General features: G+C 41.8%; 1 protein-coding gene across 4 annotated transcripts in view; it reads left to right on the top strand.

Moving 5' to 3' along the window:
- Positions 1-24,490, top strand: part of AFAP1 (actin filament associated protein 1) — a 47,906-nt gene extending 23,416 nt beyond the window's left edge. The window contains exons 7-18 of one of the 4 annotated variants that reach the window (XM_081872677.1): positions 2,976-3,068; positions 5,316-5,400; positions 5,751-5,900; positions 7,834-8,045; positions 10,416-10,561; positions 12,325-12,442; positions 13,612-13,869; positions 15,768-15,882; positions 19,234-19,398; positions 19,850-20,040; positions 21,152-21,313; positions 23,699-24,490. In XM_081872677.1, coding sequence (XP_081728803.1) covers positions 2,976-3,068; positions 5,316-5,400; positions 5,751-5,900; positions 7,834-8,045; positions 10,416-10,561; positions 12,325-12,442; positions 13,612-13,869; positions 15,768-15,882; positions 19,234-19,398; positions 19,850-20,040; positions 21,152-21,313; positions 23,699-23,725 — 1,722 coding nt within the window. In that variant the 3' untranslated portion in view covers positions 23,726-24,490. Of the gene's footprint in view, positions 1-2,975; positions 3,069-5,315; positions 5,401-5,750; positions 5,901-7,833; positions 8,046-10,415; positions 10,562-12,324; positions 12,461-13,611; positions 13,870-15,767; positions 15,883-19,233; positions 19,399-19,849; positions 20,041-21,151; positions 21,314-23,698 lie in introns of all 4 variants that reach the window. The other 3 variants (XM_081872676.1, XM_081872679.1, XM_081872678.1) reach the window with 3 other exon arrangements.
- The last annotated feature ends 586 nt before the right edge of the window (positions 24,491-25,076 follow it).

Genomic DNA, 25,076 nt, shown 5'->3' with positions numbered 1-25,076 from the left:
GTCGCCTGAACTTTGTACCACCTCAGCAGAAAAAGTACAGAAACCTATGTTTTCTCCCTGGTCAACCTTCAGGCACCATGTCTTAAATCTGAGAGGCAGGAGGGAGACAACATTTCCAGGGCCTGTCTTTCTTCAGATAACACATCTTCCCTATGTGATTGCACAGAGTTGACAAAAGCAAGATTGCATTTACCCATAGCTGCTTATGTACATACATGGGCGACCTTCTCTTGCAGTAGTATCTTGTATGAATTATCATGGAGATCTTGCAGTAGTTTCAACAGTGCATACCTGCAGTATCAAAAGATACCTTAAAAGGGAAGGATAATGCCCTGAACAAGCCTAGCCTCTTGCTGTGTCACTAAAATATATGGCTTTGCATTTTATTTATTACTTGGATTTCTAGCTTGCACCAACCCATTCCTTCAAACAGGATAGAAATACCCACCAAAGCACAAATAACACAGTGCAAGGATGACTATTACTCTACATCTGTTTTATTTGAACAATTAAAATCAGCCCAAGTAAAAATCCCTTACAATTTATCTAGAAACTATTCTGGCTTTGACACGTCTTCAGTTCCATGACATGCCTCTTTTTGCTACCTTGGTGTGTAAAGTTGGCCTGCAGATAGTGTAGTCAAAATGGTGATCCAGGTTGATCTCAAGGATCATAATGCAGCAGAGTGGAGAAGGTGACCTCAGGAGTTCTGCGCGGTCCTTTAGGCCTTCACAGGTCAAAACCATGATTTTCAGTTCCATTCAGAAGCTGATCGGATGCTGGTGCTGCAGGATCTCTTCTGCCATTTTATAATTTTCAGTTTATTGATGATTTCATTGTATTTAATTTGTTGATTTGTGCTTGAAGAGCATGGTTAAATCAAATAAAATTGCCACTGCAGTGGGATTGAGGGTGTGCAGGTCTCTACCCACAACCCACCAAAGCTTCCTTTGTAGCGATCTCTTTTGGATGGAAACAGCTGTCTTGATGACTGTGAGGACCCTGGATCCCTTCCTGCTGTAGTGGTGAAATAAGGCTTTTGAGAAAATGCATGACTGCACAGATACAGCTCCATGATCACTGCCAAGTTATTTCTTGTGTCCTCTCTTTGACTTCCATTATTGTGTGTGGCCAAAACTAATTGACTCTGTGGGATGAGCAGATGCTGAAAATATGAGCAATTTTGTCAGGGTCATGAAAGAGGCAGCAGCAGAAATGCAGCTTTCTTTGTACAGTACATTTGCAGTAAATGGAAGTACACCCACCCATTTGAATTTTTTTTGAATACTTCCAAACCTGTTTTAGAATTCACATTTTTAGATAAAAATGCTTAGCATTTTGTCCAACAAATCAGCCTTATTACTCCATCTTTCCTACCAATTTTTTAAACGCTTTGAAAAGAATTATTAACTAGTCTGGTGGGGGTGCCTGTGATACAGAAGAAAAGTAAAAGTTGTTAAGTATAGTGGTGTTGCTGAAAAATCCCTCGAGATATATTCCAGAGTGGCAGAACAGAAAATCCGTATCCCATCTGGCTGTATTGCCAAAATAAGTAGGAAGATCTGGCTGGCACTAGGGGGGGAAAAGAACTCATTCTGTTGTGATGTTGAGAAGGAGGTTTCATGCAAGGACATGTCTCCATTCCAGCCCCGTCTTCTGTTGCTGTCAGGAATGACTGGTGAAAACAGAAGTGGGAGTGGAAATTTCCCATGTATGCTTGTTCGTCTCACACCCAGAACTGAAATCAATCAAGTGAATACTATCTGTATTTACTGTTGCTGCTGTTTTCATTCCACAAATGATATGTGATGGATTGCCGCCCCCCCCAACATTGTGTTTCTTTGCATTGAAGTAAATGGCGTGGAACATGGGTAGGCAAACTAAGGCCCAGGGGCCGGATCCGGCCCAATCACCTTCTAAATCCGGCCCGCACATGGTCCGGGAATCAGCATCTTTTTACATGAGTAGAATGTGTCCTTTTATTTAAAATGCATCTCTGGGTTATTTGTGGGGCCTGCCTGGTGTTTTTGCATAAGTATAATGTGTGCTTTTATTTTAAATGCATCTCTGGGTTATTTGTGGGGCATAGGAATTTGTTCATTTTTTTCTTTCCAAAATATAGTCCGGCCCCCCACAAGGTCTGAGGGACAGTGGACCGGCCCCCTGCTGAAAAAAGTTGCTGACCCCTGGCGTGGAATAATGCAATGACAACATAACTTACATAATTTACACTTGCTATAAAATTGTTTCGATATGGTACATGATGCTTGAAAAAATAATAGCATCAATGGAAATTTTAAAAATTATGAAGGGTCAGACAACTGTTGTAAGCTATTTTTATAAATGGTGGTTGTGCAACAAGGCTAAGAAGCGAGATGGGTCAAGCAATCCTAAGCCCTGGTCCTGAGCAGCAAGACTGAGCAGAGTTAAAGGTCGACCCCATATCTGAAGTCTTGTTGGCTTGTTCCAGCCAGGGCAAAAGTGGCATTTGTGTGTGCATTTCAACATTTTTTCATGCACCTCTCAGGGGAATGGACTATATTGGGATCCATGGCTGTCCCCACTGCTGCATTGCTGTTTCGAGGTTCCTACATTGGATAACTCGTACTTAATGTGTCTGACACAGTATTATTTGCCTCAGGGCTCAGTCCTGTTATGTTGGTTTGCAGGGCCCTTTTATGCAAGCCTTTCTCTGGCTCAGATTTGGGTTTAGCTATTATGGAAGTTGAAACCTTCCATCTCTTTACCTTGTGGCTCCTCCAAGACATGCATAAAGAAGCTGACTAAACATAATGGGAAGTATAAAAAGATGGCATCCTTGAGAAGTATCGGAATTCATATTTTTATGATATTTATGATATTTTCAAGATAGCAGCTAACTACAATCCCAATCTCTTATATGTTCTCCTCCCCTCCAGTACAATATCTTCAGTTTCAAGAAAAAATGGCTCTTTTCTTTTTGCATTTCTTTGAAGGTAATTAAGGAAGTTTGCAGCAACTATATTGGAGCTACAGATTCAGATGGACCTTCATCTAATTCTCCTGTGCACAAGACTGAACTGGAAAAGGTAATTGTACAATAAGACTACTGGAAAATGCAGTGTATGAGTGTTGCACCATGAAATATGGGTAGTTAACCTTTTCTAAGAATAATGGTTTGGTTGAGAGTCTCTTCATATATGTCACTATCTCAAATAAGGGTTTCTACATTTTTAAGTAATACATTTTAACTAGTTGTGTGCTGATCATTTCAGGCACACAGACTTGCAAAACAAGCCCCCTTCCCCATGTCTGTTTTGAAAAATTTGGAAGATCGCTGTCCTTTTCGTTTTCTTGTTAATGACCTTTCATTTTTGGTTTCCTGATCTGCCTGATCTTTAAAGTCAAACATGGTAGACAAATGATACCCTCCTGTTTCAGGGCATGAAGCCCAGGGAACCATTGGAGACATACCATACTTTTCCGTGGATAAGATGAGGTTTTCCCCCTTAAAAACCATGCTAAAAAGTGGGCATCGTCTTATACATGGATAGTGCATAGGGTGTGCGTTTGATTGGTTGCTGTCAGCGGCTACTGTGCGTGTTACTGATTGCTGCATCAATGGGTGGTGTTGATTGTCCAACGCTGCAGCAATTGGGCAGGCAATTGGCAGCTTCTGCTGGCGAGGGGACAGACAGGAGGTGGATTTTGAGAGGCGTGTGCAGGTGAGCAGTTTTTGGCATTCCGCCCCCCCCAAAAGCTCAACAGCTCTGGGCAGTCCTCCGCAAAAAAAGCTTTGCCATCTCCCCTCATTTTCTGAAATTTCAGTCCCCCAAAATAGGGGGCATCTTATACATGGGGGCGTCTTATAGATGAAAAAGCACGGTAATTTTCCTCTGGGCTGCTTTGCTTAGTCCTCTGGGTGTTCTGCCCTGATGTGCTAGTGCTGCCCAGGGCATTAGGGTGATGGAGGAGAGAAAGGAAAACTTAGTTTCCATTCACTGCACACCCCTGCTGCCACTGTTCCTGCTGCTGCTGCCTGCAAGTTAACAGAACAAATGAGGAGGAGATGTGTACTTTGGGTACATCAGCCTGTGTGCAGGAAAACAAATTACAAAAAAGTAATTTTCTGTTACTGCAAAAAGGAAATGGGAAAAATGCTTTCCCTCAAAACAACTACTACACACTCATACAGGAATAAGAGCAATCTTCTTCTGCAACTGCTGTGAATGCTGTTTTTGGCACAGTGTTTGCCAAAGAGAGCTCTGACTGTTTGTGAGCACAGAAGTTATAAGGACAGGCAGGATTCCAGCACCATTATTCAGATATTTTCAGGAACATCAGCACAATGAAGGAATGCTTAAATTTTGGAGCATAGTGAGATCAAGGACTAAATATATGCATAAAGAAAATGAATATAGAAATCCCTGGGAGGTGGAATGAAGAGAAAGAGGGTAAAAGGTGTACTGTGAAAAGATTTAACAGCTCTTTTCAGATGTACATGTGGATAGGCTAATTTTCTTCCTGTTATCTTTTCGTAGCACCACAAATATAAAAAGCATTGTGCAGTAAGGCTGCTATCAGTTGGGACCTCTGCATGACTGGGAGTTCTGAGTTGATGGAAGTCTACCCAGAAGCAGTAGCAGCAGCAGCTGTTCATGGCTAGGCTCCTTTCCTGCAGGCATCTTCTCTGACACATGACTGTCCAGGGGCAGGCCAGTCACAAGTAAAAGGGTCATAGTTGTGGCTGGGTGGGAATTTAGAGGTGAAGCCAAACGTTGCTAAAAAAGTGGTTTTAAGGAGGCATTTAATCGCAATGCAAGTGATCTGGTGTCAGATAAAGGCTAGAATGAACTCCCTCTTCTGTTAGGAGAATAGCAAGAACACTGAGGAGAATGATCCAAGGGCGGTCAAGTAAAGGCCATGGGCAGAAATGTAATGGGAAATAAGGGCAGAGGTATAGTCTCTATTAGGAAATGCAATACTTTCCATTTTGTTACTGAGCTCCACATGACTCCCCCGGGTCATTTATAAATAACTACACAAGGAAAGTAAATCTGGACTGTGGTTTATATAGAGAGAATCAAAGCACTTTGATCATTTTTTACAAAAGTATTGTACAGATAATTCCACAGTGGAGGAATAATGTAATATTGAGTGGGTTTGACAAATATTATGTATTTAATGCTTCTGTGAAAAGGTTAATTTTTGAAAATAAATTATTGACTGTCTCAAATTTGTCCCATGGCCAGATAAATAGTTGGCACGTTCTGATTCATAATACATCAGTTCCAATGTGACCCCATTACTAATGACCTAGTTCTTTTCTCCTGCAGAAACTATCTTCAGAAAGACCAAGTTCTGATGGTGAGGGGATTGTAGAAAATGGAATAGCTGCCATCTGTAATGGAAAAGAGCAAGGTAATATGCTACTGACAGTGTTTGAGTCACACCATAAAATGTTCACAGTATTTTAAGTGCTGGAAAGGTGAAAAAAAATATAGAATTTTCATATACATTCACTCTGAGGAAAGGTTCATTCTGCCAGCTTGATTCATAACGATGTCCAGTTGTATCGCAACGTAGCTGAAAACCTGTTCCTTAAGCTCAGGAACCACCCCACAAAATTTGCTTACAATACCTTAAGAGGTCTCCAAATGCATAGACAACAACTTTCCAAAGTATATAGTAGATGCCGGGCTGCTGTTAAAGATGCAGGTGTGAAATTTTGAAATCTTGCAAGACTGACACATGCATGCTTTTCTTAATAGTAAAGAGGAAAAAGAGCTCCAAGACAGATTCCAAGGGCACTGTGTCTAAAGTAACAGGGAAGAAGATAACAAAGATAATTGGCCTAGGAAAGAAGAAGCCCTCCACAGATGAACAAACCTCATCAGCTGAAGAAGATATCCCAACTTGTGGTGAGTAACTTCCCATGTTGTTACCTGCAATTAAACTTGAAAGGGCAACAGGTAGAAAAAGCTCCACCAAACTTCAGTATTTAGTGGTGTTTCAATCTCCTAGGTTTGCTGTTACGTTCCTCTTTCACCCACTGAATTTGGGCTCTGATGATTTAATAGTAGCTTTAAAGATTATGGCATCTCCACTCTCATCTGTGTCCCAACTTCAAATGTGGTTGAGAGGACTTAAGCAGTGCTTAGGTTCACTTTCCACAAGACCTGGCTTGCTTTGCATGGACCACAGATCATAATTTGGAACAAATTCTGGTCTGTTTTTAAACAACCCAGCTTCAAAGTATAGGTTATGAAGCTTACTGTTCGTTTTAACCAGAATCTTTGATTTGCAGGTATTGACAAGCCAGGTTTTGTGGAAAGTGCAACTAAACTCTGCTGAATTCCTCCTGGTTGCTGTATAGGAGTTGTTGAGAGAGAGAGAGAGGGAGAGGGAGGGGGAGAGAGAGAGAGAGAGAGAGAGAGAGAGAGAGAGCCATGTGCTTGTGGCTGTGTCTTCCTGCGCAAGTACATAGTGCTAAAACATGGTTTACTATTACATGCAGCCCCTTTTTATTGCTCTCTAGTACTTTTTCCATCTCTACAGTGTTAAGAAGTGTGGTGCAGCGGTTAAAGTGTCAGCCTAGGACCTGGGAGACCAGGATTCAAATCTCCACTTGGCCATGAAGCTCACTGGGCGCCCTTAGACCAGCCACTTCCTCTCAGCCTAGCCTACCTCACAGGGGGGTTGTGGGGGTTAAATGAGGAGGGGAAGAACCACACACACCACCTTGGAGAAAAAGGTGGGATATAAACACAACAAACAAACAAACACACCAGAAGTGGGTCCTCATCCACTTTCAAGCAAGAGTAATAGAGAAAAATGCCCCAAGGTAAAGAGTTTTCTTTAAAGTTTCCATGGCATTCTACAGAGGCAGCCGACCTTGATGCAGTAGCAATCATCAGAGATGCTTGGCTGTGTCCCTGGTTCTCCCTTAGGTCTCTGAAAAAAAGACAATATGCTAATGCAGACTTGTGTTGATTTTGATTAAGCAACTCGTGGTGGGGGCAGTCCTGCTACCCCACCCTCAGTGTCCCTGAATGTGCTGGCCTGCCTACTCCAGCCCCCAGCTTCCAGCCCTGAGTGGGTCTGAAGGAGGCTTCTAAGTGCAGTTGAATCAATCCACTTGGAAGCCTCCTTCCTGTTCTCAGTTTTCTGTTGTGGGGAAGATTCTAAGCACACCTGGAAACCGCCTTCAGACATTTCCATTGAGAGCTCTACTTTAACAGAAAGATGGAAGCTGCTGCTTCTGCTTCTTGGGGGAGAGAGCACATGTCTTGTGTGTGCGTTGGACAGTCATGCAGCTGCATGGTAATTACTTGCGCTGTCTCCACCACCCCAGCTGGAGAGTGCCCAAAGAGTCTTTTCTATGGCTCAGTAAAGCTTTAGTTAAATGCACCCCCTGTTTCAGCTCAGCTGTAGTATTTATTTTTCAGTTTCACATCCTTAATTTTGATGAGCACCAGAGTTGACTTGATTTTTTTAAAAAATGATTTTGTTGTCACCCCCCCCCCGATAAACACAATTATGATACAGCTGAGATGAACAACAACCCTAATAAGCATTGGTGTGTCAAATCATTTACATATTCATATGGCTCTGTCCTGAGGTTTATACACCTTACACAGGCTGACCAGTAATACAGCCTTGTGGGCATATATCATTTCAAAGGAGCCCATGGTGTTGTGGTGACACAACCACAGGCACTCCTTTGCCACTGCAGAGAGAGAAGGGCATTTGTACGACCACAAGTTTGCCATTGATTTTGGGGTCTTTGTGGTGGGTCCAGTTGAATGAACTTTTTTTTTTTTAGTGGAAAGTGCCTGTCTTTGTGTTTTGCAGGATATCTTAATGTGCTATCAAATAACCGGTGGCGTGAGCGCTGGTGCAGAGTGAAAGATAATAAGCTCATTTTCCACAAAGACAGAACAGATCTAAAGACCCATATTGTCTCTATTCCTCTCCGTGGCTGTGAAGTTATTCCAGGATTGGACTCCAAACACCCCTTGACATTCCGCCTGCTTCGAAATGCACAAGAGGTTGCCGTATTAGAGGTTAAGTTGTTTAGTGTGCTTATCCTTTGCCAATAATGACATAAGCAAAATCCCATTCTCTGACCAAACAATGTATGCCATACCTAGGAAAGTCTCCAATTATATGTTGGAAGCAGGATTTCCTTTGTTCCCACTCTTGTCCCACACTTTTCATGGTTGGATCAATTTACAGCTTTTGAAACTTCTTTATTATAGTGCTTCCATTATTTAAAGTGTCTAATAATTGCTTCTATTTTGGGGGAAATTGATCTCTCTTCCAAATCTTATCTGTAGGGCACATCAGTCTCAAGATTACCCTAATTTGCAAGGCAGTGTACTATACTATTGAACTATAATATCAGGCCAGAAAGTGGCTTAGATGGATTTTCTCTTCAGTTCTTAGTTTCAACTTCTCACTAAGTCCCTGAGGAGAAGATAATCGGAAAACAAAATAATATTTACATTTGAATGTGTGCTTCTCTCATTAACCTCTCTGTATGATTGTATAATGGCAATACTGCCATTATTGCCTATGCTATACTATAACATAGAATCATAGACTTGTAGAGTTAAACCCAAGGGTCATCTAGTCCAACCCCCTGCAATGCAGGAATATGCAGGTCGCCTGTGTGGGAATCTAACCTGCGACCTTGGCGTTATCAACACCATGCTCTAACCCAGTGTTTCCCAGCCTTTTTCAGACCACGGCCCCCTTACGACCTTGTTTCCTTCCTGTGCCCCTCCCCAGACATAGCCAAGGGGGGTGGGGCAGCTGCCCCCCAAAATAAGTAAAAATCAATACAAATAGGATATTCTCCCACCCTAACGAAAGTCTGCCCCCCCCCGCAAAAATACTGGCTACGCCCATCCCCCCCTCCTACAGGTAGAAAGGTAGCTATTTAAATGTTTTGTTTGTAAATAGAACATTTTTTATTTTTGCAATTTTTATACAAAATATAATTGCATAAAATGATAGGAACATAATGAAATATTGTTGAAGCAGAAAAAAACATAAAATCATGGAGCTGGAAGAGACCCCAAGGGTTCTTTCTAGTGAAACTCACTTGCAATGTAGGAATCTCAGCTAAAGCATCCAGGACAGACGGCCACCCAAGCTCTGCTTAGAAACCTCCAAGGAAGGAGAGTCCAGAACCTCCCGAGGGAGATCCACCTCCCATGTGTTACAAAAAGTAAACAACACTTATTTGACCCAAGTTAATTGACACCGAGGTGTACAGGGAGTTCTGTATATGTGGGAGAATTTTTAAAAGCAAGTGATCCTCACTGACCTGATGCAAAAAGATATTGTTATCCGGAGGAGTCCTGGCCACCTAGATAAAACTCACACACCCTTACCTGGGAGTTAGGTGCACTGAACTCAGTCCTGCTTTCTTCTGGGTAGACACTTTGGGGTGGATTTAACCCCCCACCTTGCAGAGCCAGACTGACTCTGCCGATGGGCCCTGCACCCCTTGACAACATCCAGTGGCCCTGATCCACTAGGCACTGGGGTGGATTGCACCCTGCGCCTTGTGGAGTCAGGCCTATGATGCCACGGGTCCAGCCCTGCCGGCAGCAACAAGCAGCTCAGTCTCGCCCAGCCCTGCCCATTGCCACCCCACCACCGCACTTACCTGACCTGGGGGTCTGGATCACGGACTCTACTGGGCAAAATGGGAGCCTGAGCAATCACCCTCTTCTGCCAGAAACAAATCAGGACTGCTCCAGGAAAATGCAGTTGGCAGAAAGGAGCCAAGCGAATAATAATTCAATAATAATTAGCCAATCAGGATTAGAAAAATAAAAATCACTTCTCTTCTCACTTCCCTCTGTGGCCCCCTAGCCTCATGTTGTGCGTGCCCCCCCCCCATTTACATGATTTTCACCTTGCCCCCCATGGAATATCCTGAGCAGCCCCAGGGGGGCATATGGCCCCCAATTGGGAAACACAGTTCTAACCAATAGAGCTAGCTAACTGGCGGCTTCCCACCTCTCATGTCACCTGGGGGGGGCGGGTTGCCATTCATCCGATGTGAGGGAGGGGGCAACTGGAGAGAGACCTCTGTTTTGTGGTGTCCCATTTACGAAATGCTCTTCTCTACAGAGGTGCCTCTGTTGCCAATTACACTTTCTTTAGGCTTTTAATTTTGTGTAATTGTATTCATTGCTCCTTTGATCCTGCTTACTTCTTGTTTTTGTACATTCTTCTTCTTGTTTTTAGCTTGATTTTGGTGAGCTGTCCTGAAAATGTTTTTCTGTTGAAGAGTGAGGCATGAGTTCACTCGAATGCATTGTTTTTGATAAAGAAAAAAAAGTACACTTGAATGAAAAACGATGCCTTTCAAGTGACCAGAGTGCATGTTTGCCTGAAATTTCCCCATCTTTGTGTAGGCGTCATCTTCAGAAGACATGGGCAGGTGGATTGGTATTTTGCTGGCTGAAAGTGGCTCCTCTGCAGATCCTGGCACTCTGCACTATGACTACATAGATGTGGATGTGACGGCAAGTGTCATTCAAGCCGCAAAACAGACCTTCTGGTAGGAGGAGCTAAACCAGTTAAGAACATTTTCAGGAACTCTAGGTTCTTCATTGTTTTGACTCTATGCTCAAAAAGATGTAAGGAGCAATCCTATAGGAAGATCCTCCTGGATGCGTGGGTTAGGGTTCGGTGGATCTCCGACTGGCTCCTTAGCCCCCTCCCCAGTCATGTAACCTGGCAACCAACTGGCAAAAAGAATGGTTAAAGGCTTGTTTTCCCTCTGCTAGGATTAGGCTGCTCAGCCAGCCATAGTCTGGCTTAATTTAGACCAGTGGTACCAGATTTGTCTGTGATAGCTTGAAGTTGTGAGTAGAAGCTGAAGGTATCCATTTCTAATCCATCAAACAACTTAAGCTACAGTCCGAAACACATCTGCCAAAAAGTAAATTCAATTGAAGCCAGTGAGATTTACTTCTGAATGAAGTATCAGAGCATTGTGAAGTTATTGTTAAACACTCAAAATGCTTCATAAAAAACTTGCTGTGAATTAGGGCAGCAGCCCAATCAAATAAATTCTAATTGATTAATAATGTTGAATAACCAGTAAATTTGCATAAGGTTAAAAGCAGTATTTCTGAAGCAAGAAGCAAAGGAGGAAGTTTTTTTTTTAGATGGTGCTTGCCATCTGCAGTTTTATAAGCACTGTTAATAAATGTATGTGTATTACTTTTAAAATATTCTGCATGATTCTTTAACATCGTTTAAAGTAAATTAAAAGTGTTGAAATAGATTAATCAATTAATTACATGTTGAAGACCTGCTGTCAACTCAAACCCCCTTTAAATTTCAAATGAAGTACTTCTTCCCTGTTGGCTAACATACCTATAATTATAGATGATAGCAGCCCCCCCATGGCAGTTTTCAAGTGTTATCAGTATTACCATGTGGAGGACCAACCTGCAAAAACAGAGAAAGCTTTGGAAATCTTGAACCACTGCCAGATACTTGAAAGAGAAAATACATGGTTTGGGGAGGAAGGACCCACCCTGCATTTCTCTTAGGACCAAGTTTTTATTAGTAATTCATAATTGGCATTTTTCTAATGATGTCTCAAGTTACCAATTTAATCAAAGCAGCTTGTATATGCAGTATATCCATTAGGCCCCAGACTTGCCCAAAACAGCATTGGGATGCAGCAATCATCATCTGGCTACAGACAGGCCCTAGGGAAAAAGCCACCTTTGTATAATCAAGAGCATGTTTATAATGATTCTTTCTAGTGAGGTGTGAAGTCCATCTCTTCCCATTATTTGTCATTTTGGAGCTATAAGTTGTGATGAAAAAAGCTGAAGCCATTTGCTGACACCACTTGCAACAACATGCTTTCATTTCCAGAAAATACGTTCTCCTTCCTGAGAAACTTCCTACCACTAGGAAAATTTAAGAGTATCATTTCATTTCTTAAAACTTCAGCCTTGTTCCTAAAATCTTGTAGTCATCTTTGGCCCTTTTCTTCAGAATCCTTCTTTCCATTGCTATGGGGAGTACATAGCTATATTTCCTTAAAGTCAATTAATGTGTACAGGAACTGCTCTCCCACCGCCACCCACACAGTGCATTGCTAAATGATAGATTCCTGGCTTACACTTCAGCCTGTGATACCATACTGGGTGTGTTTGTAATGAAAAAACTTTGGTAGGCAGGGAGAAATGCAAGGAAGAATTTGAGGGGGGGGGGGAGATGAAGGGTGAATCATGCTTACTCCCTGTGTGTGCTTTCAGCATAAACTCTGTTCTGTTTTTGTTTTTGCTTTTGTTTTAGTTTTATGAACAGACGAGTTCTGTCTACTAATCCTTATCGAGGAAATGCTGCCAATGGCTACGCGTGTCCCAGCGGGATGGCCCTTCATTATGACGATGTTCCTTGCATAAATGGATCAGTAAGAATTGATTTTTGTGTAGGTCAAATCATTTACGTGTGTTGAGCCTCCAAAGTCACTTGTCAGAATTTCACTGGGCATGATTCCAACATACTGCTAGGTCTCAAGTACAGATTCTTTGAAAGTAGGGCATATAGTTTTAATTCTGCATGCCCATGTTAGTTAGCATAAATATATCCAGTTCAATATGGCCAAAGCATTAATGCAACTCCCAGAGAAAAGTTTAAAGTTAAGATTTGATCAGATCTGAACCTCACAAACTAAGAATGAAATGAGAATGATGCTGCTGATGCTGTCTCCTTCATCCCCTTTCTCTTCTCCTGGCTGCAAAGGAGACTTCTTGACTTGTTAAACCATTTCCACATTATATTCAAACTAGGAAACTGTGGTTTAAGCTCTGTGTTCAAACCAGGATGTGAGTCTGGTTTCTGGGAAGCTCTTAAACTGCTTTGGACATCATGGAAACTGGTTTGAGGTTGTCTCTGCCAAAACAAACTGGTTTCTTAAGCATCTTCTCTACATATGAACCAGGCCACATCCTAGTATGGTACAGCCAGATGCTTGCTATCTCATTTTCCTTGTGGTTTTGACCCACCAGCCAACTTCTGTATCTTTATTATGTCACTGGCACTTGTGTTGTAAGGTTCAATAAGGACAGATAGCATAAATGCTGCATCTGGAATCACAGGGCTGAATTGAACTAAATAGTTGTGATGGCAGGAGCAAGCGCAATGAGTCCCATTAGCACAGCAGAACGTTTTCTCTCCCCGCCCCCCAAATTGGCTCTGGGGGGGGGTCAGGAGAATCCCCCAGAACAGTTCACGGGGGAGAAGAGGGGAGATCATTCCACCTGGCAAGCAAAAATACTTGTGCTGACTGAACAATCCTAGCAGCATGATGCTGAATTCCTCCCATATTATGGCCGTGTGGGGAATAGACCCAAGATGGCAACCCCATGATATCCCTTTCAGTAGAGCCTTGATGAACCTTACTACAGCCTCCAAAAGTAACTCAAGAACTGAGAGAATTATGGTAATTAAAATTAGAGCAGATCCTTATGGAGGCAATGCATGCTGAGAAGGAGATCTCAGAGATAACTCTCTAATGGTTTCATGTTTTCCCCCCAATGCATGATGTTTGTGTTAATTTACTAAGTATGTGTGTTTCAGTGGGAACCGGAAGATGGCTTTCCTGCTTCTCGTGGCAGAAACATGAGAGAAGATGGGCTTTATGATAATATGGGCCTGTACGATAACTTGCCGTCTCCGAAAATCTTTGCACGCTACCCACCAGCAGACCGAAAAACCAATAGGTTATCTACTGACAAACTCTCCTCTAACCACTATAAATATCCTGTCTCATCCAATCTGTCTTCTGCTCAATCTGTCACTAATACCTCTGCTGTGGGGAGGGGATCTGTGTCACAGGTACTGCGCTGCTTATTTCTCTTAATCCAACTTTCTTTTGTGTATCTCTGAGATAATGCACTGGCACCAAACGCTTGAAATTTAAACAAGGCGGCATGCTGCATTGCCCATTGTGTTGTTAATAGTCACAGAAATGCGTAATATTTTTTGGAGGGTGGAAGCATCAGTGAAATAAAACCCAAGCCCACCAACCCATGCTATGCTCCCAGGGGATTCTCTTCATTAGGTTAGTCTAGGTCAGAGCTACCAACCACTGACCCTCCAGATGTCCTTGTTCTACAAGTCTCACTAACCACGCTGGCATGGGGTGATGGGAATTTGGAATCTAAGAAGATCTGAAGGGCCATAGGTTGTTCACGCCTGGGCTAGATTTTAAAAGTAGAGCATGCACATGCACACACACATTCACACACAGGTGTGGCAGTACTGTACTGACAGTTAAGAGTGCAGAAACCACATGTAATTCATACTGTCTGAGCCTTTCCACTCTGTTGTATAGGAGGCATCCTTCAGTTCCACAAGAAAACATCCACTAATCTTGAATACAAAAGTTACATTTTGAATCTGTATGTGTGCTCAATTCTATGCCCTATTCTCTTTTCAAATTCGTTCTGGGGTGTTATTCTTTCAGAAGCTCAAAACAGTCTGTGAACCCCGTGCATGGTGGGCATTTTCAGATTAAAAAATGAGCTGGTGAAAACCTTCACAAGCAGTTGGGCAGGATGTTGTTGTTGGCAAGGTAGTAACAACCTAGTGGCAAGGTCACCACTTTATCTTGGAATATATTTGAACTGTGGAGCATCTTTCTTTTTTTTAAATGCTTTGATAGCTTATCAACTAAGCTGCTCATATGAATCCCCCCCCCCAGGTGTTTCCTGAGCTACTTCAATTGCCTTTGTTTTTGACCCCTGGGTATAGGGTGGTATATAAATTCAAATAATAATAATAATAATAATAATAATAATAATAATAATAATAATAATAAATGCTCATTGCAAACAGCTGAAAGCCTGTAAATTTTGATAGTAAACCTGATTTGCAATAGGGGTTGAATAATTTTGATTGCAACTGTACATGTTCCCCAAGTTTGAAATTGTTATCTGTAAAACAGCTTTGAGGTAGAAAAGTCAAAATCTGGCAGTATAGTTACTTTTGAAGTCAGTGTTGAAATTCTGCTTTTTGTATGCAAATTTGAAATTGACTTCCTTTTGGGGGGGGGTAAAGTTTCACACTCACCTGATTCATGCTTCACTTCAAACCATAGCAAAAGGGGGCAAGCAATTCTGCTCAAGCGTACCCCCCCCCCAACTTCCCTCCCCTGACTTCTTTCTCCAATGTGCTGGGGAGTAAACCAGCACTCATTGTTTTGTTTCTCTTCCAACAAACCATGATGGTAAGCCAAAGTTTGTTTCTGGCTTACCTTGGTAATTTGTTAGGCGAGAAGTGAACCACAAATGCTGCTTTATACAAAACAGTAAGCCAGCACTTGTGGTTTGTTTCCTTCCCAGGTTCCTGAAGAGAGGGACAAAATGTGGTCTGTTGAGCAGCATGCACGGCGATTAATTAGCAACAGAGATCCTTGCAAAACCATGTGGCACATTCTGAATGGTTCCTCAAAATTTTGAATAGTCACCTGTAGCCTCTGACTTAAGAAATGTGCAGTCTCACTGTCCTGTGCTGCTCAGTAAGAAACTGCAGGTGCTTTTTGTTTTATCTTTGCTGCTTTAGAAGAAGCATCCTTCCCAGCTGACCTAGTTTTTTAAACTTGTAACCTGCCTTTCAATTGGGCAGCTTGGGACAGTTTTGAAGCTTTGATCTAGGAAAAGTGTAAACCCTGTCATTGAATAATTACTGCTAAATATATATTTAATTACTAAACACATATTTTTTTCTATCAGTTTAAAGGAAAGAAGGCTTCTGCTGCTACAAATGGAATAATGGGGAAAGGAAGAACATTAAACAACCCACAAAAGAAATCAGAATCTGCTTCAAATGTAAAACGCAGCAATTCTAGTGAGTGTTTCCTGTTTAAGGAAAGAAAAATCCACTTTTTCAGTCAGTTAAAATATTTTTAATCAGTTAACTGATTAATCAGCTACATAGAATTGTAGAATCTTAAGAGTTGGAAGGGATATCAAGGGTCATCTAGTCCCCCCCCTGCCAATGCAGGAATCTCAGCTCAAGCATCCGTGACAGATGGCCATCCAGCCTCTGCTTAAAAACCTCCAAGGAAGGAGAGTCCACCACCTCTCGTGGGAGTCTGTTCCACTGCCAAACAGCTCTTACTCTTATTCCCGAATGTTTAGTCGGAATCTCCTGTCTTGCAACTTGAAGCCATTGGTTCACGTCCTACCCTCCAGAGCAGAAGAAAACAAGCATGCTCCCTCCTCCATGTGACAGCCCTTCAGATATTTGAAGATGACTATCATATCTCCTCTCAGTCTCCCCTTTTCCAGACTAAACATACTCAGCTCCTTCAACCATTCCTCATAAGGCTTACTTTCCAGACCCTGGATCATCTTGGCTGCCCTCCTCTGCACACCTTCCAGCTTGTCAACATCCTGCTTAAATTGTGGTGCCCAGAATTGGACACAGTATTCCAGGTGTGGTCTGAGTAAGGCAGAATGGCGTGGGACTATTACTTCCCTTGATCTGGACACTAGACTTCTCTTGATGCAGCCTAGAACAGCATTCACTTTTTTTGCTGCTGCATCATTCTGTTGACTCATGTTAAGCTTGTGGTCTACCAAGACCCCTAGATCATAGAATCATAGAATCATAGAGTTGGAAGAGACCACAAGGGCCATCGAGTCCAACCCCCTGCCAAGCAGATCCTTTTCACGTGTACTGCTAGTAAACCAGATGTCCCCCAGCTTATATTTATGCATCTGCCTAAGTGCAGAACCTTACATTTGTCCCTATTGAAATTCATTTTGTTAGCTTGTGCCCAGTTCTCCAATCTGATAGGGTCATGTTGAATTCTGATTCTGTCTTCTGCGACATTAGCTACCCCTCCCAGTTTGGTGTCATCTGCAAATTTGATGAGCATCCCATCAATTCTTTCATCCAAGTCGTTTATGAAGACGTTGAGGAACAATGGGCTCAGGACAGAACCCTCTGCCACCCTACTTGTCACTTTTTTTCCAGGATGATGAGGAACCATTAATGAGTACTCTTTGGGTTTGGTCTGTCGACCAGCTACAAATCCATCTGACAGCTGCCTTGTTCAATCCACATTTTACCAGTTTCATCGCAAGAATATCATGGGGGACTTTGTCACAAGCCTTACTGAAATCATGATACACTATGTCCACAGCATTTCCCTAATCTACCAAGTTTGTAATTTGATCAAAAAAAGAAATCAGATTGGTCTGGCATGACATACTTTGAGAATCCCGTGCTGGGTCTTAGTAATCACAGCTTTCTTTTCTAAATGCTCACAGACAGAGGCTTGAATCTTCTGTTCTAGGACCTTCCCTGATATCAATGTTAAGCTCAGCGGTTGGTAGTTACCTGGGTCTTCCTTTTCCCCCTTTTTGAAGATGGGGACATCAAATCAAATATCTTTAATACGGTCAATGACCAGAAAGGAAGATGGGGACATTATCCTGCCTCCAGTCTGTGGGGACCTCATCTGTTCTCCAAGAATTCTAAAATATAATCGACAAAGGCTCTGAAATTACATCCGCAAGCTCCTTTAGTACCCTTGGATGTCGCTCATCAGGCCCTGGAGATCTGAATTCATTTAAAGTAGCCTGGTGTTCCCTTCTCTTTTCCTAACTTGGGCTGCAGCTCCTTCCTTACATCATTTATTCTGTTATCACAATGTTGAGCATCACTTTCCTTTTGGTGAAGACAGAGGCAAAGTAGGTGTTGAGTAGTTCTTCTTCCCCACACATAGGACCTACCACTTGCTTGTTTTTCCTCTTACTTTGGACATTGCCAAAGAAACCTTTTTTATCTTTTTTACCCTCTCTTGGGAGCCCGATCTCATTCTGAGCTTTAGCCAGCCTGACTTTCCCGCTGCAACTGTTGGCTACTCCTCCTTTGTGATTTCCTTTCTTCCATTTCTTACACATGCCTTTCTTAACTCTCAGGTCATCTGAAAGTTACAGTCCTACCAGTTAGCATTTGGTAATTAATTTGGTGATTTCCAATTACTAGTTAATCACTGAACAACTAGGGAACTTAATTAAACTCTCATCTTCTTTTCTCAGTCTTCCTGTTCATTACTTAAGAATTTGGGAACCATTCTGGATTTCCTTTACATGTAACTTCGCTGGCATGTTTGCCACAGCCTTCCTGACTGCTCTTGCTTTGGTCCAAGTATTTAAACCCACATGGGTTTGATTCCTGGTGTGTTTTACAAACCACACAAGTGACAGACATCCCAAGGCTACAGGTGTCATGTGTGGTTCATAAACATGCTGGGAAGCTAAAACAAATGTGCTGAAAGGTTTCCACCCCTGGATCACAGTTGGCGTGGGTACAGCAACCACACTGGGAAAGAGATGTCACAAGCAGAAATCTTGGAATACGGTTCAGAGATTTGGTGGTTACATTTGAGAAAGGATTTGTATGCCTTGGCAAACAGCCACATCTGCTGGATGGCTGTTAGAATGTCTGTGTTGGGACTTAGCTTTTTGATTAATAAGAACCTGGGGAGTTGCCTTATGCTGACCCTTCTTTTTTTATATATAATAATTTTTTATTAGGATTTTTTAAAAGGTTACAAGAAAAAAAATATAAGTAACAGTCAAAAAAGAAAAAGAAAGAACAATACATATAAAACAAACATCATCCAAAAACAGAAAAGAAAAGAAAAAAAGGAAAAGAAAAACAAATCAAACCTTTACATCACTTGCTTTCATTCACTTACTTCCTTGACCTCCTCACACCTCCCATTTTTGTATTCTAGTTCATTTAGATATTTCAGCAAATCCTTTCCATCTTTGTTTTTATCTTAATAATTTACCTTAACTTACTATGATTTTGCATTCTCTTCTTTCACAATTCATTTTTACTTAATCCTTGAGTCAAGACCCTTCATCCATTTAGCTCAGTGCCCTCGTGGCAGTGGCTCTCGAGGGCAATGTTTCCCGAACTTGGGCCTTCAGCTGTTGTTGGACGGCAACTCTTGCCATCCCTGCCCAGCAGTAGCAGTTGTCAGGATTGATGGGCGTTGTAGTTCAACAGCAGCTGAAGACCCCAAGTTTGAGAAACCCAGCATAAGCTGGAGGTGCCAGGGAGTGACCCTTAGCTCTCCCACATGCAAAGCAGATACTTAACCACTGAGCCATATAAGAAGGTAAGATTAATAGCATTCCTGCTCCCAGATGTCTAATAGTTAACCTTTATGTGTAGGTGCTGAACAGTACAAATATGGAAAGAACCGTGTTGAAGCAGATGCAAAGAGGTTACAGACCAAAGAGGAGGAGCTGTTGAGGAGAAGAGAAACTCTGAGGAATCGCCTGGCTCAGCTTCGAAAGGAAAGAAAAGACCTTAGGGCAGCCCTGGAAGCAAATGCTGGTATGCTGGGTGTTTGATCTTCTTAGATCATTGTATGACCAGAATCTCAGGAAAGATACTTCCAGTAGCAGGAGAAGGTATATGACTAGTTAGTTAGTTAGTTAGTTAGTCTTTTCCCACAACAGAATGCCCCAAAGCAATATGCAGAAATAATAGGGGGAAAATGCATAAAATACATTAAACATAATCAGAAATATTATCATTGGTTCTTCCTATTACTACTACTAAATAATCATTAAAGGAGTCATAGGGGTAATGGCACCAGGACAGAGATGTAAACTCAACCAAATATTCAAAGGAGGAAGAAACCAAGATTGTACCTGGTCAAATTGCAGTAAGTCTTATGCCTCCGTCTTGAAGTTGCTTGCAGGGTTGTGGCCTCATTGAGTAACTAGGAATGTACAAATCTCCCCCTGCCTCAGATATCACTTACCTTGCCTCTGAATTTCAGGTAGGAAAACACTAATTATCCTTGAAGATAAACTAAAGAAGTTGGAAGAGGAGTGCAAGTTGAAAGAGTCTGAACGTGTTACTCTGGAACTAGAGCTGACAGAGGTGAAAGAGAACCTGAAGAAAGCTTTGGCTGGTGGCATCACATTGGGACTGGCGATTGAGCCTAAATCAGGAACCTCAACTGCACAGGTACTTCCATTAAAGCAGTTGTTCCCAGTTAGGGATCCGGGGACCCCTGGGGGTCAGTGGAACACACCCAGGATGTCCGTGGCCCCATCCCTTGCCTCCTCCAAGTGATTGTTTTGTCATTTTTGCATGGTAATAGCACAAATTTTATGGTCTGTTCTAGCACTGTGCAATTTTTCAATGTATTGGCCCAAACCTGTTTTGAAATCACACCGCAATAACAATTTTGACCCGGCAATACACAGCAATATAACGCTGCTCATGTGAGAGAGAGCAGAGCAGCCAATTTCAAGCTGTCGTCAATATCACATGATGATCTCAGCCGATAACACTGCTGATCTGAGCTGCCTTCCCTCACGCGGATGGAGAACAGGGCAGCTGATCGCCCTCACTTCAAGGCACTGTGGCACTACCTTCCCCTGGCACTGAGGCAGAGCGGCTTTTCTCAGTCAGCAGGAAAGCAGCAGCAGCCACAGTGGACGTGCATCTTCCCTGGCTGCCCCGCTGATCGTGACTTGATGCACCCCCCATCCCTATCTCCTCCCACTCAAACCATGCAGTGGAAGTGACTCCCCTTCCTCACCTCCCACCTCCATCTGATCTCCATGGCTGCTCCTTCGCTCATCCCCACGCCTGATCTCCAATTTCAGACGTCATTATATATTGGAATATTGTGATGTTTAGCTGCTGATGTATCACGATGTTGAAAACCAGATATCGCTTAGACCTAGTCTTGTTTTTTAGCATACCTAAAATTGTTTGCTTATTAGGGGCTAGACAACATTTTGTTCAAAAAATTGCTTTGCAGTATCAAAAAATTGGAAAGTAGGGGGTCAGTGCTTGACTTTTGAAAAATAGGGGCCCCTCAGTAATTAGCTAATTGAGAACCACTGCATTAAAGTACTGATCTTGTTACCAGATAAAGGCAATTAGTAAACCATCTCAGATCAGTCACACTCTGTAGTCCCATCTATACGTTTTGGAAAGTCATTTCCTCATGGTCCACTTGCACACCTCTGAAGCTATTGCATCCTAAATTTGCACGATGGTTCCTGAGACCAAGGAGCAGGTTTTGATAGCTGTCATGATTTCAAATGGTTTTGTATTCTTACAGTCTCCAGTTCTAAAGCATCAGACTCTGGAGAATTCACCTATCTCCAGCTGTGATACAAGTGATACTGAATGTTCTGTGCCTGTGAACAGCGCTGTAGTCCTGAAAAGACACTCCTCCTCAAGCACCTCTCCCTGCAGAGGCCATGTGCTTCAGAAGGCAAAGGTGAGGTCTGCCTCAGTTACTCTGCCAATATTTACAGGCTTGGCTTATTTGCTTTTTGCCCACACTAGAGGAACCAGTTTTCTGCCTCACTTTGGTTCTGAAAGGGTTGCCACAATTCAGAAAAGAAAAAGTTAATGGCTATCTTGTCTTACAAGGCTGTGATTGCTCTTTTAGTTCACACTGAAAGGAAGAATAGTTGAACATTTTCAGTGACTCCTCAGTTTCCTATTATACACTCCTTGTATTTTGCTTTAAGAGCTGAAACTTTGTAAAATTATTGTATTTCCCACGGCTTACAAGAATGAGGACTCATCCAGACTTGCTCTTGCTCTGCCCCTTTCCCCAGGGAGACCTGATCTTTGCTACTGAATTGGAGCAAATTTCATTTTGGTTTTCTACAGATTGGTGTCTGTTCCTATATATTGCTACAGAGTGGGTTTTTCTGGTGAAAGCAGCGGGGCAAGGGCAGAACCACTCAGCCCTGCGCTTAGGAGGTGTGGGACAAGCAGAAATCCACACAAACCCATGCTTTCTAGGCTTGGGCCAAGCAGAAGGGCTGATGAGCCCGAAGTTTTTGAAATACTTACTCATACATGCTTTGTTGTTCTCAGTCACTGATTGCATACATTTCCCTGTTTATTCTAAGATATTTTTCATTTTCTTGATGATGTGAAAAAAGTACTTTCTAAATTTTATCTATCTGTGGTGTGACCTCACTATTTTAATGTTGATATACATGAGGTCAAATTACTCAACTGAAACAAAACTGAAAATTGGCTCTACTTTGGTTTTATACAATTGGGATTAGCATTTGTTTCTGTCAAAGGTCTGCATTTTTCCTACTGGACTCTTGTGCTTGGTATTGTATAGAATTCACTTCCCGAGCCAGGGGTTTATGTTTTTTAAAAAAGGAATTTACACTGGCAAGGAAATAACTTAAAAAGGGCACTTTTAACCATGCAAAAACTTCCATTAAACTTCCATTAAAAAAAATCAAATTACATAATAAATATGTTAAATGTATTTTCACTTTAAACATGATTTAAAGAAATTTAGCACTTAAAATTAGCAGCAATCATCTCTACCAACTCTTGTACCACTAGCAAGTGGAACAGTCCCATTCTCAGAGTTCTGTTTTTGCTTCCTCTGTCTGTATTCTTGCCACTATTCACAGGAGGCAAACACACTTTCCCTCATTTTTAACAGCCTCGGATAATTTCAGTTGTAGGTTTCCCCCCCAGAAACAAACTTCACATCAAGACTTGTGCTTGGATAACAACCGACTGCCTCATTTTTCATTGGTTGCCTGTTTTGTACTGCACTGCAGTCCAGTTTCCAGTATATCTTTTTTCTGATGCTGTGATTCACATTTTTGTTACAAAGAAATGCTTTGCCCAGTAGCTGGTGGTGGGTGCAGGAGACACAAGCGGGCATTATCTCAGTCGCAGAGATGATGCAGTCTTCTTAGGACAGTTTCTTGTGGGGAGTTGCTGGTTTAAAAGCCTGAGGACTTTGTCCCACATGCTGTCTCAGAGGGAAGGCCTTTTTCTGTGGTTTTATCAGGGTGTGTAGTTTTCACTTCAGGGTGTTTTCAAGCAAGCAGATCTTCATGTAGAAGGCATGGCATGCTGTCATGTGAGAAATGGACGTCTTGGACCAAGCCTAGTATATGGGATAAAATCCATACACAGTTTTGATTTAAAAGGGGGGAATTTTGCTTACACCTTAGGCTGCACCCTTCCTTAAGGAGACGGGGCAGGCTTTAGCAGTCTCATTTGTGATCTGGTCCTATCCAGTCCAGTTACTTCCATTCTTCTGGTTGGAAGCCAAGCTTTGAAAGGTCCCGAGCCCCAGTCTCCTACTCCAGAGGTAGGAAGGGAACTGGGCTGGATTCCACCACTACAATCCTGCTCTATCAAGTTCACACATACTCCTCCAACAGGCCCTTAGTTGCAGTAACTTCTTGAAATTGTATAGCCACATTACTACAGTGGAAAGCCTTTGGGGCCTTATTCCAGCAGTGAGCAGGGGCGGATATACAAAGAATCACAGGATGTTAAATAGTACAATTATTTTTTCAAGTCAGTAAGAATTTTAGGTTCTAGAATTTCTTTCTGGACTTGCCTGATTTCTTCCCTTCCAGTAAGCTGCAGATAATGGAATGGCAGCATGTTTCTCTTGTGTATTAACCTCATGTTCTAGTTCATGTGAAGTAAATACAGATTTGACAAAGATTATTTTAACTTGCATAAATTGCAATTCGGCCCCTTTTCTGCATAGGTTGTGGCAGCCTGGAATACAGTAAAGTCCACTGAACAGCTCTTGCATTTTAGATGTACTTGAGTCAAGTATTACATGACTTTGATATAATGTCTCCCCCTCTAGGAATGGGAGATGAAAAATGGAACATAAAGAAGTAAGATCGTCACTAGTGCCCTGTTTGGTATGGCTCAGGATGGACTGAAGAAGATTTACCTGCACCATGATGTAAAGGGTTTGTCAATCCTGTTAAGTTAGTGGTCAATATAGGTTTAATACAGCCAAGAGGAGGGCCATCTTGAATGTGTCATTTTTGTTACTGTGACACTTCTTCCGGAAATAACATAATATAAAAGGAACATTTAAAATGGTTACGTAGATGGATCAGGTTAAACTAGCAATTGTGTTGGATGGAATTTGAGATTGGCATGTTTCAGTACTCATTTGAAATAGTTTTAGATAGCTTTAATCATTTGGTACAAAATCAGATGTTGGCTCTCTGTAGAAGTTGCTGGATAAATGTGGGGATTCTCAACTCTGTGGCATTCATTCAGTTCTTACAAGGTTTTTAAAGTAGAAGACTGAAAAGCTGTAGCCGCTGTGGAAGTCCCGCACCTGCTGTTTTCCATGGTGATGAGAGACCAAGAAGGATAACACAACTGAAATATTACCTTGGTACTAATGTAGAACTGCTTCTCCCAGCTGTACTAGAAAGAGCTTCCATCGTTTTTAAATGTTATTTTTGAAGATGTTTTTATTTTCTTCAAATGTTTTAGATGGATTCCCCACTCCCACAAAAAGCCAATAGAAATGGATGCTACTTCACACAAAGTAAACAGGATCAATAACTCTCTACTTCAAATTCCCCTCCAGAGTTAAAGTTGTTTTGAGGAGGATCGATAGGAAGAAAATAAGGAACAGTCTAAAGAACAATTAATGTATCATTGCATTCAGAAACATTCCAAGAAAAAAAAATCTGATTTTTAAAAAATGTAACACCCCCCTTTTTAAAATAATGCCACTTTTCTCTCAATGCTAAAAGGTAAAATTCTTTCAACCTCCAATGAATGTTTAGAATAAACCAATTTTTAATTGTTATCCTTAAGCACCTCTTCTCTTCAGTGATCTCTGCTTAGAAGATGGTATGTGTCCCTGTATTTTTTAAAGAAAACAATTTAATGTTTATTTTTCAAAGTTTATATGACGTTTCTTTTTCCTGCTAAAAGCATGAGTTGTAAGCCAAGAGGTTTGCAGCTGAAAACCCACTTCGGCTGTGAACTTCCTAGGTGGCCAAGGGCTTTGCCTCACCACCCAATCTGCAATATGGGGATAGTAGTAATAATAATAATCATCATCATTAATGATAATGATACTGGCCTATCTTGCAGGGTTGTGGCAAATAATGTATGTGAAATGCTTCAAACGCTTGAAAAGTGGAATATAAATGATCATTTATTATTCTGCACCTCCCAAAGAAATGTCTCATAAGTGTAACAAAAATTTT

This window comes from Podarcis erhardii, assembly GCF_964252035.2.
Source record: "Podarcis erhardii genome assembly, chromosome: 8".
In the NCBI taxonomy this organism is placed as follows: domain Eukaryota; kingdom Metazoa; phylum Chordata; class Lepidosauria; order Squamata; family Lacertidae; genus Podarcis; species Podarcis erhardii.
Note: the sequence above shows the minus strand (reverse complement) of the source record. Positions and strands in the feature narration are given on the sequence as shown.